The sequence below is a fragment of the Hyaena hyaena genome, unplaced genomic scaffold, assembly GCF_003009895.1.
Source record: "Hyaena hyaena isolate Hyena2069 unplaced genomic scaffold, ASM300989v1 scaffold_728, whole genome shotgun sequence".
NCBI classification, from domain to species: Eukaryota; Metazoa; Chordata; class Mammalia; order Carnivora; family Hyaenidae; genus Hyaena; species Hyaena hyaena.
The window spans coordinates 37,909-53,898 of NW_024081362.1; the positions used below are offsets into that span (position 1 = coordinate 37,909).

The following is a 15,990-nucleotide window of genomic DNA, read 5'->3' on the forward strand; positions in this document are numbered from 1 at the left end:
AGAGGGAGACACAGAATCCGAAACAGGCTCCAGGCTCTGACCTGTCAGCACAGAGCCCGATGCAGGGCTCGAACCCTCAGAACATGAGATTATGACCTGAGCCGAAGTTAGACGCCTAACCGACTGAGCCACCCAGGTGCCCCGATTATCATTTTATAGATAAGAAAATAGGCCCAGAGAAATTAAATATCCTTACAGTCTCTTAACTTTGAATCTGATGTTTTTTCCTATTATTCTTAGTAGCAGTTCTCTGCCTTTTATTAAAAACCTATCTTACAGCTATTATAATTGCATCCATTTAAATTTCATCTTGTTGCTTTGAGATGGAATACAGTTTATATTTTCTAAATGTATTCTTTAGTAGAACGAGTTTGGTGGGACAGGGAAGTCAATTAGTTTTTGCACATGAATTTTTAGTTCTCATTTGTATTTTTAAAAAAATTTTAAATGTTTTTATTTCTGAGAGAGAGAGAAAGAGAGAGCGTGAGCAGGGGAGGGTCAGAGAGGGAGGGAGACACAGAAATTGAAGCAGGCTCCAAGCTCTGAGATAGCTGTCAGCACAGAGCCTGATGCAGGGCTTGAACCCATGAACCGTGAGATCATGACTTGAGCCGAAGTCAGATACTTAACCGACTGAGCCACCCAGGCGCCCCTAGTTCTCATTTGTAAAATGGTGCAATATATATGTTCTTATAGTAAAGTACATGTTTTGAAAGCTTGTTCTATTTCTTTTTTATTTTCAGAAGGTGAAGTCTTTACCTGGGGTCATAATGCTTACAGCCAGCTGGGCAATGGGACAACTAATCATGGTTTAATACCCTGTCATATTTCTACTAATTTGTCAAACAAACAAGTCACTGAAGTTGCCTGTGGGTCTTACCATTCTTTGGTGCTAACATCTGATGGAGAGGTGAGAATAGTTAGCATAAATCTCATTGATTATTTTCAGTAAGATTATATGGATTGTTATAGCCATCTTGGAAATATCATTTGATTAAAATAACCACCTCCCTCAAACTGAACCTAATTCTTGTTAGCAATTTGTAGTCATAGTGGTTACATCATGAAGTATACCTTTATGTAGTAAGTATTTCTATAACTGCAAAATTTAAAAGGTTATGTTCTTTCTGTATTGCTATACTTGGATTTTATTTGCAAAAAGAAGAATGCCAAAATGCTGGAAAATACGGCTGAAGCCAAGTAAATACTGTAATAAATATTATATGATATTGGATAATCATTATTGTTATTTGTACTGATAATACCAAGAACCTAATTTTATAAAGTAATGTATTTCATAAGAATGAATTTTACAAAAACTTCTCTGCCTGTATTGTGAGAATTTATGGATATCAAGCATTTTGAGAACAAAGATGAGGCATTATGAGTACCTGTTAGTTTCTAATTGAGATACTTTATAAATTAGTGTGTTTCATTTATTAATCCCCAGGTATTTGCCTGGGGTTATAATAACTCCGGGCAGGTAGGATCTGGATCAACAGCCAATCAGCCGATCCCTCGAAGAGTCACAGGCTGCTTACAGAATAAAGTAGTAGTGAACATAGCATGTGGGCAGATGTGTTCAATGGCAGTGGTGAACACTGGGGAGGTAAGAAAGTTATTTCACATGTTGTTTAAAAAATAAACATTTGCCTTATCGGCGGCATACTAACATGGCATGTTTCTCAACAGAGATCTTGCTTATGTCTTTCATGGGCACTGAGTCTCTGGTTTTCTCTCAGGTCTATGTCTGGGGTTACAATGGAAATGGGCAGCTTGGACTTGGCAGTAGTGGCAACCAGCCAACTCCCTGTAGAATATCGGCTTTGCAAGGCATTCGTGTCCAGCGGGTATGTCCACAGTTGGTTTGTGTGTGCCTATTTTTAAGTCTTTAGTGGCAAAGATACCAATGTACACAGTTTTCTTGGCAGATGAAAAGCTTCGCTGTTTGATGTTTTCTTTATTGAAGTAAAAGCTAAAGCTCTATTTCCCTGAATAAAGTTGTAGATGTTCATCAGGAAATTATATGTCTAAGCCACTCTCATACATAGCTATTGGAATGTAAATTGTTACAGTCTTTTCCAAGGAAACTTTGGCAGTATATATCAAGAGCCTTGAAAATTTCATATCCTTTGTTCTGAAATTTTCTTCCTGGGATATTTAAGGAACAAAAACAGAAGACACAGAATTAGTGGAGAAGATATAGCGAAAGAAAGAAAGAAAGAGAGAGAGAGAGAGGGAGGGAGGGAGGGAAAGAAAAGAAAAAATTGTTAATTTTAATAAATAACATAAATAATAGATGTAGCATAATTTATTTAATCAATTAAGTTAATGATTAAATGAATTATATGAAATCTACATGAATGGAGATGATGCTTACAAAGAATTTTAATGACATGGAAATAGTGCTATGTGATGTTACATAAAAATGAAGATGCAGACATGGTGCATGGAGACATGGAACATATTTCTGTATCTATATATATATATGTATAAGTAGAAAAAATCTTGATCTTGAGATTAATTTCATATTTATACTCTTTTACATTCCACACTAAGCATATTTCACTTTTACAATAAAAAATATTCTTAAAAAATAAAAGTGTATTTCATATTCACTTCACATGCCTTGATCTCTGTGAGCATAATGAATGTCATATGAAAGCCGAATGAACCAGACTCATGTCACTGAAGGACTTGTGTTGATCCTATGGCCATTTTGGCCACATGTGGGCTGAGGTGGTTATGGAGGAATACTGGTTACCTCAGTGTTGGTCTCTCTGGTCAGGCTGCCTCTTCATCTTCCTCTCCTCCTCCTCTTCCTCCTCCTCCTACCTTTTTCCTCCTCCTTCATTCTTCGTCTTAGTCTTCTTCATCTTCTTCCTCCTCCTTCTCTTCTTCCTCTTCCTCAACATCTTTGGTTCTTTTTTTTATTTTAACATAATTTTCTGTCAAATTGGTTTCCATACAACACCCAGTGCTCATCCCAACAAGTGCCCTCCTCCATGCCCATCACCCACTTTCCCTTTTCCCCCACCCCCTATCAGTCCTCAGCTTGTTCTCAATATTTAAGAGTCTCTTATGGTTTGTTTCCATCCCTCTCTGTAACTTTTTTTCCCCTTTCCCTCCCCATGATCTTCCGTTAAGTTTCTCAAGATCCACATATGAGTGAAAATATATGGTATCTGTCTTTCTCTGCTTGACTTATTTCACTTAGCATAATACCCTCCAGTTCCATCCATGTTGCTACACATGCCCAGATTTCATTCTTTCTCATTGCCAAGTAGTATTCCATTGTATATACAAACCACATCTTCTTTATCCATTTGTCAGTTGATGGACATTTAGGCTCTTTCCATAATTGGCTATTGTGGAAAGTGTTGCTATGAACATTGGGGTACATTGGGGTACAGCATTGTGCCCCTATGCATCAGCACTCCTGGATTCCTTGGTAAATTCCTAGAAATGCTATCACTGGATCATAGGGTAGGTTTAAATTTTTTGAGGAGCCTCCACACTGTTTTCCAGAGTGGCTGTACCAGTTTGCATGCCCACCAACAGTGCAAGAGAGTTGGACATCCTCCACATCCTCACCAGGATCTAGTCTCCTGATTTATTCATGTTAGCCACTCTGACCAGTGTGAGGTGATATCTCAGTGTGTCTTTGATGTGTATTTCCCTGATGATGAGTGATGTTGAGCACCTTTTCATGTGTCATGGATGTCTTCTTTGGAAAAGTGTCTTATTCATGTCTTCTACCCATTTCTCCATTGGATTATTTGTTTTTCAGGTGTGGAGTTTGGTGAGTTCTTCATAGATTTTGGATACTAGCCCTTTATTCAATATTGTCATTTGCAAATATCTTTTCCCATTCCGTCAGTTGCCTATTAGTTTTGTTGATTATTTCCTTTGCCGTGCAGAAGCTTTTTATCTTGATGAGGTCCCAATAGTTCATTTTTGCTTTTGATTCCCTTGCCTTTGGAGATCTGTCGAGTAAGAAATCGCTGTGGCTGAGGTCAAGGAGGTTGTTTCCTGCTTTTTCCTCTAGGGTTTTGAAGGTTTCCTGTCTCACATTCAGGTCCTTCATCCATTTTGAGTTTATTTTTGGGTATGGTGTGAGAAAGTGGTCTAGTTTCATTCTTTTGCATGTTGCTGTCCAGTTCTTCCAGCACCATCTGTTAAAGAGACTGTCTTTTTTCCATGGGATACTCTTTGCTGCTTTGTCAAAGATTAGTTGGCCATACATTTGTGGTCCAGTTCTGGGTTCTCTATTCTGTTCCATTGGTCTTTGTGTCTGTTTTTTGTGCCAATACCATACTTTCTGGATGATTACAGCTTTGTAGTAGAAGCTAAAGTCTGGGATGGTGATGCCTCCCACTTTGGTTTTCTTCTTCAATATTACTTTGGCTGTTTAGGGTCTTTTGTGGTTCCATACAAATTTTAGGATTTGTTTCTTCTAGCTTTGAGAAGAATGCTGGTGCGATTTTGATTGGGATTCCATTGAATGTGTAGATTGCTTTGGGTAGTATTGACATATTAACAATATTTATTCTTCCAATCCATGAGCATGGAATGTTTTTCTTTTTCTTTGTGTCTTCAAATTCCTTCATAAACTTTCTATAGTTTTCATCATGCAGACCTTTTACATCTTTGGTTAGGTTTATTCCTAGGTATTTTATGGTTCTTGATACAGTTGTGAATGGGATCAGTTTATTTCTCTCTCTTTTAGTTGCTTCATTATTGGTGTATAAAAATGCACCCAATTTCTGTACATTGATTTTGTACCCTCCAACTTTGCTGAATTCACAGATCAGTTCTAGTAGGCTTCTGGTGGAGTCTGTCGGGTTTTCTATGTAGAGTATCATGTCATCTGCAAAAAGTGAAAGTTTGACTTCATCTTTGCCAATTTTGATGCCTTTTATTTCATTTTGTTGTCTGATTGCTGATGCTAGGACTTCAAAATTATGTTAAACAACAGTGGTGAGAGTGGACATCTCTGTCATGTTCCTGATCTCAGGGGAAAGCTGTCAGTTTTTCCCCATTGAGGATGATATTAGCTGTGAGCTTTTCATAAATGGCTTTATGATGTTTAAGTATGTTCCCTCTATCCTGACTTTGTTGAGGGTTTTTATTAAGAAAGGATGCTGTATTTTGTCAAATGTGTTTTCTGCATCTGCTGACATGATCCTATGGTTCTTATCTTTTATTAATGTAGTGTATCATATTGATTTGTGAATATTGAACCAGCCCTGCAGCCCAGGAATGAATCCTACTTGAACATGGTGAATAATTCTTCTTATATGCTGTTGAATTTGATTTGTTAGTATTTTGTTGAGAACTTTTGCATCCAGATTCATCAGGGATATTGGCCTCTAGTTCTTTTTTTTTTTTTTGCTGGGTTTCTGACTGGTTTGGGAATCATAGTAATGCTGGCTTTATAGAATGAGTCCAGAAGTTTTCCTTCCGTTTCTATTTTTGGAACAGCTTGAGATGGATAGGTATTAATTCTACTTTAAATATCTGGTAGAAGTCCCCTGGGAAACCATCTGGTCCAGGACTCTTATTTGTTGGGAGATTTTTGAACACTGATTCAATTTCTTCACTGGTTATGGGTCTGTTCAAATTTCCTATTTCTTCCTGTTTGAGTTTGGTAGTGTGTGGGTGTCTAGGAATTTGTCCATTTCTTCCAGGTTGTCCAGTTTATTGGCATATAATTTTTCATAGTATCCCCTGGAGGAGGGGCCCTTCTGGTTCCACAGCTTCTATCCCGCTCCAGTAGATATGCAGTCACCTGGCATGGAGGGCCTGGTTTGGTGTAGGCTGGTCCCGCCTCCACTGTGGGCCCCACAGAGTGATCCCTGAGGCCCTGCCTTGGTCGGGGGGGAGGGGCGCTGGAGAAAAATGGCGAGCCCCCCAGTCTCTTCTCCATGGACCCATTGGACTCCTTTCTAGCCATCCTCACTGTGCCACAGACAGGGTGGTCTGTCTTGCTCTGCTGACTCCTGTGCCCCTATGCTTGACTGGGATTTAAACTCCTGCTCTGTGCCCCTGGCACTAGGGAAGCACCTCTCTCTGCTGCCAAATATGTGGTCCTGGCTGGTTTTGTCCTATCCCGCAGCACTTCTGCGTAGGGGACCAGTTTCTCCTGCTGCAGACTGCACCCCTGACCTACCGCCAAACCTGGAGGTGGCTTCCCTCCTCCCCAGGTGCACAAACATGGCAGCAAGCCCCAGCCCGAAGAAAGCCTTGCAGTTAGAGATGGGATCCTTCTCTGTCCCGATCAGAGGTCCTTCTTTTGTCCAGATATAGTCCTAGGCTTCCCCAGCTGCTCTTTCTCTTCTCTCTGCAGAAGGGGATCCCTCCCCTTCATGCCTATGGCCCATTTTATCTCCCCTAGTTCTCAGTCACCCAGCTTTGGTTCGTCAGGTTGTCCTGGTTTCTCTCTGGTAGACTCAGTCTCTTTTCCTCATAGACTCTTGGAGTTCAAAGTCCTCTGGCTTCAGCCCTTCTTTGTTTGAGAGTCATGGGAAGTACAGATTGCTGTACTTCTTTGCCATGTTGGCCAGTCTTGAGTACATCTTTGATTTTTAACCTGTCTCCTGAAAGCATATTTGCAGGCCTAAGTGGTTTTGGTTTTTCTCTTTCCAGGTTGCCTGTGGCTATGCACACACATTAGTCTTAACAGATGAAGGCCAAGTGTATGCTTGGGGTGCAAATTCTTATGGCCAGTTGGGCACTGGCAATAAAAGTAACCAGTCCTATCCTGCACCTGTCGTTGTGGAAAAGGACAGGTAATACATGCATTTTCAAAACAACTTGCATGTTCTTTTGGGATTAAACAGAATTTGGACATGATACAGAATTGTGGGGAACTTACTGCTAATATTAGAATATTCTTTTACCAGAGCATTCATTCCTTTTTAAAATTGTCTTGGGGAGTTTGTATGTTAAATACTCTACTTTCATTTACCCCTATTTCAGCTACTCTACAAAAACAACAAGGACTAAACCTCCAGTAGCTGTTCTACATTATCTTTCTCCCTCACAAATTACCTTTTCCTCCTCCTCGTTTTTTGTTTTACATTCTTAAGAGGAAGTTGATGATGCTTGAGGTCAATTTTCTATGGCTTAGAAAAGCAAAAAGTACCTCAGATGGGATACAAAGCCATTCACTCAGCTGTGTGTAAAATGTGCCAGTTGAAAGGATAAGACTACTTCATGATTTTAGTTCCCAAGCTATCACTATGAGGCAGAGTATAGTGGTTAGAAAATTAAGCCTTAGTTTTGCCCAATCATTTGCAAGGTTGTGTCAAGTAATTAACATATCCAGAATTTTCTCCCAAATTAGCCTACTACTTTTGAAAACCTTTTGAATGTCTCAAACATGGCCATAGCATTGCCTTTTCACTCTTATTTCTTGACACGGTGCTGTGGGACAAAAATATTTCATTATTGTGTCTGTTAAACCAGGTTTGTAATTATTGTAGGAATTAATACTTCTATTTTCATTTTTATTGTACATACTAATTTTTGATATATCTGATTTTAAAGTAAGTATATGGATATATAGATTATCTTACATTTATATGCAATTCTTTCGTATTATCCTGTTGGAATTTTTAACAATAAAAGTGAAGAACCAAATTGTCTTTTTCAACCCCCTTGATTTTCATGTATTATAAACCTGGTTAATTTTAACCTGTGTTAAATAGTTTTTTAAAAAAACAAACCAATTTTTGTTTTATTCTTCCCAAAATCTTAGAATAAGACTGGACCTCTTGAGGACTGGGGAGGAGGAAAGGGAATGGAGGTCAGGAACTGGTGGGAATGTACTAGATGTATGCATCCCTGCCATGGTCATCCCCCTTATAGGTAGTTCAGAGCTCCTTAATGAAAAGAGAAGGGACAGTCTTGAGGCTTTGAGCAATCACGAAAATGCCTCAGTGTAGCAAGTCTGGTCAGTAGGGACATTTAGTATTTAGACAAACAATAAAGAAGTTTAAAGGATCAAATAAAGGTGTCATGGAAATAAAAACAACACATTTGTGTGGCACTTTACCATTTTGATGGTGCTGTCACAGTTTCCATAAATTTTAACTCTGTCCCAGACCTGCCAAATCCACTGCTGTGTGCCCACCAGCAGCTTGGCCCACATCGCTCTGCTGGTCCCTGGTCATCCCAGGATGAGCACCAGGTCTTCCAACTCCCATCACGCTGGGCCTGATAGATTGTAAGACATCTTGGGGGAGAAGGAAACAGAGGCAGAAAAGCAGAGCAGGGGAGTTATGTTGTGTGCCAACTCCTTACCTGGTACTTGAGAGTATTGCTTGTTTGTCTATTTTAAAAACATAAGGTTTTTAAAAACTTTTTATCTTTTTTCAAATTTTGATTTATAAATCCAAAAAAGTGGAAATAGCTACACACTTGCACCTTTGCTGTTGCCCATGTAATCATTATTTTGGCTACAGATGTCATGGATGAATGTTTTGAATGAGATACTCCTGCTTTTCTGTTTTCCATGCCTGAATTTGCTGTGGTAATCCCTGAGCTTGCAGGCTCTCCATCACACCAATATTGCGAGGGAGGAATTTGTAAGTCTGCTGGGACTTGTTTTGCATGTATCCACCCTTTTCAGCGACTGAAACTTGCAGATATGTTATGACTTATCTTTCAAGAACTCACTTCTGACTCTTGGGGCCCATTTCGGGGAAGTTTGACTAATTAGAAACAAAAGAATTGAATATTAGGGTGGGGTGGATCTTCAGGTCCTGGTTACCTGTTCACAGAGTGGAAAGTGAAAATCTGTGTACATTGGATCCTTTGCTTAAACGACAACCCAAGGAAAACCTTTTAAATTACTTCCCGCAGAGGTCTACTTATGATGAAGAATGCTAATAACATTTGTTAGCAATTTATGTTCACATTAAAGTAATTTTAATGACTAAAGTGATTCTCTTCTCTCTAACCCAGTAATTCCCAATCTTTCAGAAGTCTCAGTACTTTGATTTACCAGCATTTGTCTTTGTTCTTAAAGTTCCATAAAAGCATATTTGAAGTTAAATTGATTTAAAGCTAACTTTGCCTTGATTTTTTGTGAATTTTGTGACACCTTGAGATAATTGGTAATATGTTGGTCTCTTACAAAACCAGGCTTGGGAATCATTGCTCTGGAATTTTTTATTATCACTATTTCTTCTCCATTCTTCTTCTCTCTCACAAATTACCTTTTTCTTCTCCTCATTGTTTCCTGTTTTATATTCTTCCTCACTCTCTCCTTTTTCATTTCTAGTACTTCACAGCCATTAAGCGACGGTTGTTGGGGATCATTCCATTGAGGTGACACAAAACTCATTTATTATGAATGTCTAGTGCCTGTTTTTTTCATTAAGCATGGCTACAAAATAAAATGTGAAATATGCCAGGCATCCTGACAGTAAAGGTTAGCTCAGTTTATGGTCATCATCTGTTGCATATTAGACTGGAAAATCTGAGCTTCAGAATTTTGCTTCTTGGTATGAATCAGATTTAGGAACAGATGACCTTAGGAAACAGCAGGAGGCGTTGGCAGTTGGTTGGGTCCCAAACAGACTTATAGGTTCCCTCTAAACTTTCTCCACTCTTGTTCCTGTAGCAGCTGCTGCCGTCAGCCAAGCCCGTGCCCCACCCCTGACTTCCCGTGTGCTGCTAGGTGTTCCAGGTAAACTTCACAAGGCCATGCTGAGGCAAGGCCAGTGCCCCACAGCTTCTGTATCTTGACCCCTGTGCTGTGTCTGTTCCAGCATTTCTCCACGAAGCAGGGTTTCCTCCTCCCTAAGGGCAAAGGCTACTTCCTTCCCATGGAGGCTAGTAAAGATATTTCAGAAGTGAATGCAGGAATTAAAATATTTTGGTTTTCTGATGCTAGGTAGTTGAGCCCAGAAGGACACTGTTGTGTTCCCATTAGTTAGATTTTTTCATAGAACATCATTAGGGAAGAGAGAGGCTATCTGTGATTTTAAGTGGTTTTCCGGAGTTTCTGCAGCCACTGGTAAACATTTTAGTCATCAGAAGTAACTGGTTTTGGGTGTGCACTGCACTGGGTAGCTGATTTCATTTACTTCTCACAAGGCTATGAAAGGATTGCTACCTGAATCCTGCTCTCCTCAGTTGTTTTTTTTTATAAGATAAAATAAATGATAAGATTTTAAGTACTTGGCCTTCATAGGCTGCTTTTGGCCTGCAGCCCTGTGACCTGCCCCTCGCAGCAAGCCATGTAAAATGAAGTGTGTTTCTGCCCTCTCACATTTGCTGTAATGTGCGAGGGTAGATGGTAAAAGTAGATGCCTTTTCTTTGAATAAATGCCTTTATTCCATTTCCTTGCACGTTTTTCTTTATTGAGAAAGATATATTTATTGAGAAGCCAAATAGGATTGACTATTTTCCCTGTGTGGGCAAGGAAAATTCTTTTATAAAGCACATATTAGAGGTTTGGGCCCATTCACTGACTTGGCCATGCAAACAGGAAAGGTCTTACTGTCCAAATTGATCACTGGAAATGTAGTCTCTACATGAGGGAGGCTTTGTCACTTAAAATGCCAAGAAATAGTAAATATGTTAAGAAACCTCTACTGCTGGCTACTATTTGTACACCAGATACTGTCCTTGGTATTTAACATTTTATCATTTAACTTGTATGTACTAGCTTGCAGTGTGATGGGACTGAGGCTCTGGAACATTCCCGCAGTCACATTGCCTAGTGATAGAGCTAGGGTGGGTCCCTCGGTGTGTTTGACCCCGACAGCCAGGCTCCACTGCGGTACATCAGAGCTTCCTGTGTAGTACTCCCATCTTCAAGAGCTGAGAACTGCCCTTGAATGAGTCAGTGAATGACTTAGACTGCACATGAAAACTGTACACTTCAGCTTTCTGAGCCAAGCCACCACAGCAGTTCAGCTTGTATGATGACCATCTTCCTTCCTTGTCTGGGAAATGTCTAGTTAAAACAGGCAGTGGAGGGATGTCTCCACCCTCCAATTGCTAGGCTGTCAGTGGGGTCTTACCCATCCCTCAGTTGCTCTGTGTTATTGTGCCTTTCTCAATTAGTCCATAAAATAACCTAAAAATTGTTCTTCATAAGATACCATACTGGGGAGAGACACTTAGAGAAATAAGCCAGTAATTCACCCTGCCAGGATCTTGTAACTAGCTGAGTAGGTAAGACATACATCCCTGAGAAGATAAGGGGCAGGCTGGAGTGGTGTGGATGGCATAAATGGCAAGAGTGCAGGTGAGCCAGAGACCTCTTCCTCTGGGGCCGTTTAAGCTGAGCCTTGGAAGATGGGCAGGATTTCTAAGGCAGAGAGAAAGAAAAGAGCATTCCTGCACAAGGACTTTGTGAATAAAAATGTTGGAGGGCAGTGAGTACATCTGTTTTGGAACATAGGGTATGTAGGTAAATGTGATTTGAAAGAGAGCTGGATAGAGGTGCAAGACAAATTATGGAAGGTCTTGATGTCACACATCTGGATTTTAATCTTGTGGGAAGCCACTGAAGGTTTGAAAGTACTGATGAATGTTTTCAGAGGATTGTTAACCTGCCAGCCTTGTGTGATTTGGTTCAGAAAAGAGAGAGTCTGAGGCAGGGAGAACACAGAAGCTGTTGGCTTTGGTCTAGATATGGGGTGTGCCTGACCTAGGGTGGTGGCAGATGGGAGAAAATTACAAAGAGAGAATCTGTTATTTGCCAACTTGATATTCTGAAAAAAGTGAGGAGGGAGAAGTCAAAGATGACGCTGAAGCTCTGAGCCTAAGTCACTGAGGATGTTGGTACCATTGCCTGCTGTGGGCAAAATTAAGATGGCAAACTCACTTAGGGTAAAATAGTTTACTATCTTTTGTGAATCTGTACAGCGGCTTATTCTTAGAGAAAGTTAATTATTTCTAAATCAACAAAAAAACAGGGCTTTCTATTAGGAAGTATTCTGAGAACTGCCTCCCTGGTAATTGTGAACTTATCAGAAAACTGCGCTCTTGGGCTCTCGAAGAGAGAGTCCAGTGAGTTAGAACTACTAACCTTACTCTCTGCAGTGTGAGTTGGGGTGGCCCACAGTATGTTCCATCTAACAGTAAAATTGGTAAAGTTTTGATGAAAATATTTCTTGATATTGGGTCAAGGCCAGGGTTAAGTAACCCAGGTCTTTATTATATACTTCATTAGGTCATGTTTTAAGAAAAAATTAGATCACTGTTTTGTTTATTTGTTTGTTTTGGCCTCTACCCTTGGGTTGTTCTTGCATTTCACAATGGGACAGTACATATTTTTGTAGGCCTACTGGCTACAAGTGGTGACAAGTAGATTTTAATGAGTTGTGCCACTGGAGGATAGCCTACATAACTGGCTTTGGTATCTGAAAATATTGATTAAAATTGATTTAAATCTTTTTTTGTTTTTTAAATCCGTTAAAGTTAAAGGAAGGAGAGATCAACTTGTTTCTTCTCCTGTTTACCATGTTCACTTGGTATTTATTTGTGAACCTAGAATTATAGAGATTGCGGCCTGCCACTCGGCCCACACGTCGGCTGCCAAGACCCAGGGCGGGCACGTGTACATGTGGGGCCAGTGCCGGGGCCAGTCCGTGGTCCTGCCTCACCTCACCCACTTCTCCTGCACCGACGACGTGTTCGCCTGCTTCGCCACTCCTGCCGTCACGTGGCGCCTCCTGTCTGTGGGTGAGCGGTCTTCGTCTGTTTGGGTGCCAGCCTGACAACCTTGGTGCTTTTATTGTGATAGTAAGGACTTTTTAGGTGCAGCAGCATCTAATTTCTCTCTAATGGGTCCTGTGAAAGGAAACTAATTTGACGGATTAATTTTTCTTGAAAGTATCAGAAACCAGCATCACATACTAAACCAAAAGCTATTTTATTTGACTGCATTTTTAATGTTCCCGGAAAATGATTATCTTTATTTTTAACTAGTCTATTTACTCAAACATTGAAAAATTTCATTGACGGGGGCGGTTTGGGACTTTTTAGTTGTTCTGCCAGGTTTATAAGGAGATGTGTGTGCGGCTCTTACCCTTAATGATTACAGAGATGTGAAAATCTGTAGAGGGGAAAAAAGCATTGCTCAGTTGGCCATTTGTTTTGCGTATTTTCATGAGTGTCGCAGGAGCAATGCTGTATTCTGGCCTGTGTTTCTCCTATGTCTGTCATTAAGCCCAGAAACATTGGTGTTCTCTGTAGAACCTGATGATCACCTGACAGTGGCCGAGTCGCTCAAGAGGGAATTTGACAACCCCAACACTGCAGACCTGAAATTCCTGGTGGATGGAAAGTACATTTATGCACATAAAGTCCTTCTCAAAATTAGGTAAGGAGTTATTTATTTTAGAATTGAAATAAATACATATATCATTTTCTAAGTGTTCACAGAACTATGGGAGACACTTCAGTAATTACAAAAAAAATCGTTAAGGCTGATTTTGCCTTGCAAGCGTGCAATGCAGTGGGGAAGCACGGTACATGGGAAACGAGAACTATCAGGGGCCCGTGGGGGAGTGAGTAAGGGCTGCGGGCTTCCTTAGACACCTGGCTGGTGGTCTGATGACCTCATTTTAACTTGATTACCTCTGGAAAGATCCTTTCTCCAGTTGTTATATTCTGAGATTAGGGCACCAGCATACAAATTTGGGGTGGGGGAGACAATTCAACCCATAACAGGAGGAAACCACCTGGTTTCCATAAATGCTGCTCCCCACGCACTGTGCAGCAATGACACCTCGGAGTCAGCTCTGCTACAGCTGGTTTGCATTTGCAGCCTCGTCCAATAAGTGGTGGTCAGTAAACTTCCAACTACCCAGAGGGGGACACAAAAGGTGTGGAATGTGAGGAGAATCTGTGCCGTGCTCTATGTTTCCTTTCTCCTTGTCAGTTCCCCTTGAAGCCTTACGAGGATGTCCCCCTCAGGAGGTTCGGCTGCTCTCACCCAGAAGCTAGGGCCTCACATGCTCCTTTCTTCCTTCAGGTGTGAGCATTTTCGTTCCTCATTGGAAGACAACGAGGATGATATCGTAGAAATGAGTGAGTTTTCGTATCCTGTTTACCGAGCCTTCCTGGAATACCTGTATACAGACAGCATCAGCCTTCCCCCTGAGGAGGCAGTAGGTAATCGCCACCATACTCTCCCAAGAGAGGGGCACAGTGCTGAGTAACTGGCAGAATGGAAGTGGCCGTGGGGGGATCACACACAGTTCTCTCTTTGTGTGTCAAACTCACACTTTTCCCTGGTTACTGCTTCATACAGAGGGTGACTTGGCGGATCTCAAACCATCAGCAGTGTGGAGTAGGTTTAATTGCCTTATGTAAGGAATGTGTGCGACTGTTTGGCCTCCACCCCAGCTGCCCCTGAGATGTCTGCATTAGAAAGAAGGTGAAAGGCACGTAGTAGTAATAAGCCCTGCTGGTCTCCCTAACTGGGAATTGCCCTCTAGATGGCTTTGGGACAGAATGCTGTGGGCCTTCTGGGGCCTTTTGTCCTGAAGGTAGTGTGGGGTGTTCCCTGCCCCTCAGGGGTATGGGCAGTAAAAAAGCCAAACAGATCATCAGGTGCAGAGTAACAGACACAGTACATTTTAGTTCACAGATGTCAGCAATATTGTTGGCCGATGGCACACAGAATTAAGGAATTACTTCTACAAGGAACTAAAGAAACAGCTCAGCCCTCAGATTTTTAAATTAAATTTTCATTTCACATGTTTAAATCCAGTATCACTTTTTACCAGATCAGCATTTAGTTTACCTCAGGTAAACAAGAATCTGATTTCTGAAGTTTTACGGTTTTCCTTCCTTCCACTAACGATTTAGTGTCCATGCCCAGGATGTGCCACAGCTCTGCTCAGTGTCTGTGCAGGAGACTGACTAGGGCCCTGCCTCTGGGGGTTTGTGTTCAGATGAGGGAGACCAGCCCTAAACAAGCAAATATGTGGAAGCCGTGAGGAAGTGCAGGGAGCAGATTGCTGGGGGAAGCAAGAGGGAGAAGCCATGCAGATACCCAAGGGAACAGCCCCCTGGGAGACAGTGAGTGCAGAGGTCTGATACAGGCACAGATTTGTGGAGGAAGAGGAAGAAGGCCAGCGTGGGTGGAGTGAAGTGAGACTCAGTGTGGTAAGAATTAGGTCAGGCAATGGGATGTGCGCAGGAGCATGACTACCCTTGGGGGCCATGGTGAAGAGCTCAAATTTTATTTCTGGTGTGGCGGAAAGCCTTGGAAGGTTTAGAGCATGAGGCTCATGTTATTTAGGATTTGCTTTGACAGCAACATTTTTAAAAATGTGGTTTAAGCAGGCTAGTTTCTCTTTCACAACAAAGAGACAGTGCAGGGCATCCCATGTGTGGCCCCTGTGCTCACAGTCCAGGATTGCATTTGCATTACCAGCAGGATGGAGGAAGGGATAATGAGGATGGGGCAAAGGGCAAATCCCAGTGTCTCTTAAGGAAGGGTCCTGAAGTTCCACTTATTCCAGATCATGGACCAGAGGTGACTAAGGCCATACCCCAGCTGCATGAGAGGCTGGGGCAAGTGGTTGAGGAAGAAAGGGAGAACAGGTCTTTGTGTTGACTGAGTTGGGGGAGCGGGACGCGAGGCATAGCAGCTTCTTTGACAGGAGTGATGTGATTTGCTTAGTTGTGACGGTTCAGGTGTAAGGTGATGATCCCCTGGATAGGGTGGCATAGCGGTGAAGGTGTTGAAAAGAGATCATATTCTGGATATATTTTAAAGATGGGATTTTTCCACGGATGGCACGTGGGGTGTGAGGAAAACAGAAGTAATGACGGCTCTAAGCTGTTTGGCCTGAGTTGCTGGGTTAATGGAACTATCATTCAATAAGATGAGGAAGATGGAAAGTAACAGGTTTTGCCCTTGGGTTTGAGAGGTCACAGGAGTTTGAGTTGCTTGTTAGATATCTGCACAGGAAGATATCTGGAGGCTTGGGGCCTGCCATCTTTCTTTA

The 15,990-nt window shown here is 41.5% G+C and overlaps 1 protein-coding gene across 9 annotated transcripts in view; it reads left to right on the forward strand.

Annotated features, from left to right (window-relative positions):
• Positions 1 to 15,990, forward strand: part of RCBTB2 (RCC1 and BTB domain containing protein 2) — a 49,639-nt gene that overhangs the window by 28,733 nt on the left and 4,916 nt on the right. For 5 of the 9 annotated variants that reach the window (XM_039218024.1, XM_039218017.1, XM_039218020.1 and 2 more), the window contains 9 exons: positions 744 to 910; positions 1,451 to 1,609; positions 1,743 to 1,850; positions 6,649 to 6,791; positions 8,556 to 8,591; positions 9,632 to 9,697; positions 12,519 to 12,709; positions 13,223 to 13,349; positions 14,004 to 14,143. In XM_039218024.1, coding sequence (XP_039073955.1) covers positions 744 to 910; positions 1,451 to 1,609; positions 1,743 to 1,850; positions 6,649 to 6,791; positions 8,556 to 8,591; positions 9,632 to 9,697; positions 12,519 to 12,709; positions 13,223 to 13,349; positions 14,004 to 14,143 — 1,137 coding nt within the window. Of the gene's footprint in view, positions 1 to 743; positions 911 to 1,450; positions 1,610 to 1,742; positions 1,851 to 6,648; positions 6,792 to 8,555; positions 8,592 to 9,631; positions 9,698 to 12,518; positions 12,710 to 13,222; positions 13,350 to 14,003; positions 14,144 to 15,990 lie in introns of those variants that run through there. The other 4 variants (XM_039218023.1, XM_039218025.1, XM_039218019.1 and 1 more) reach the window with 3 other exon arrangements.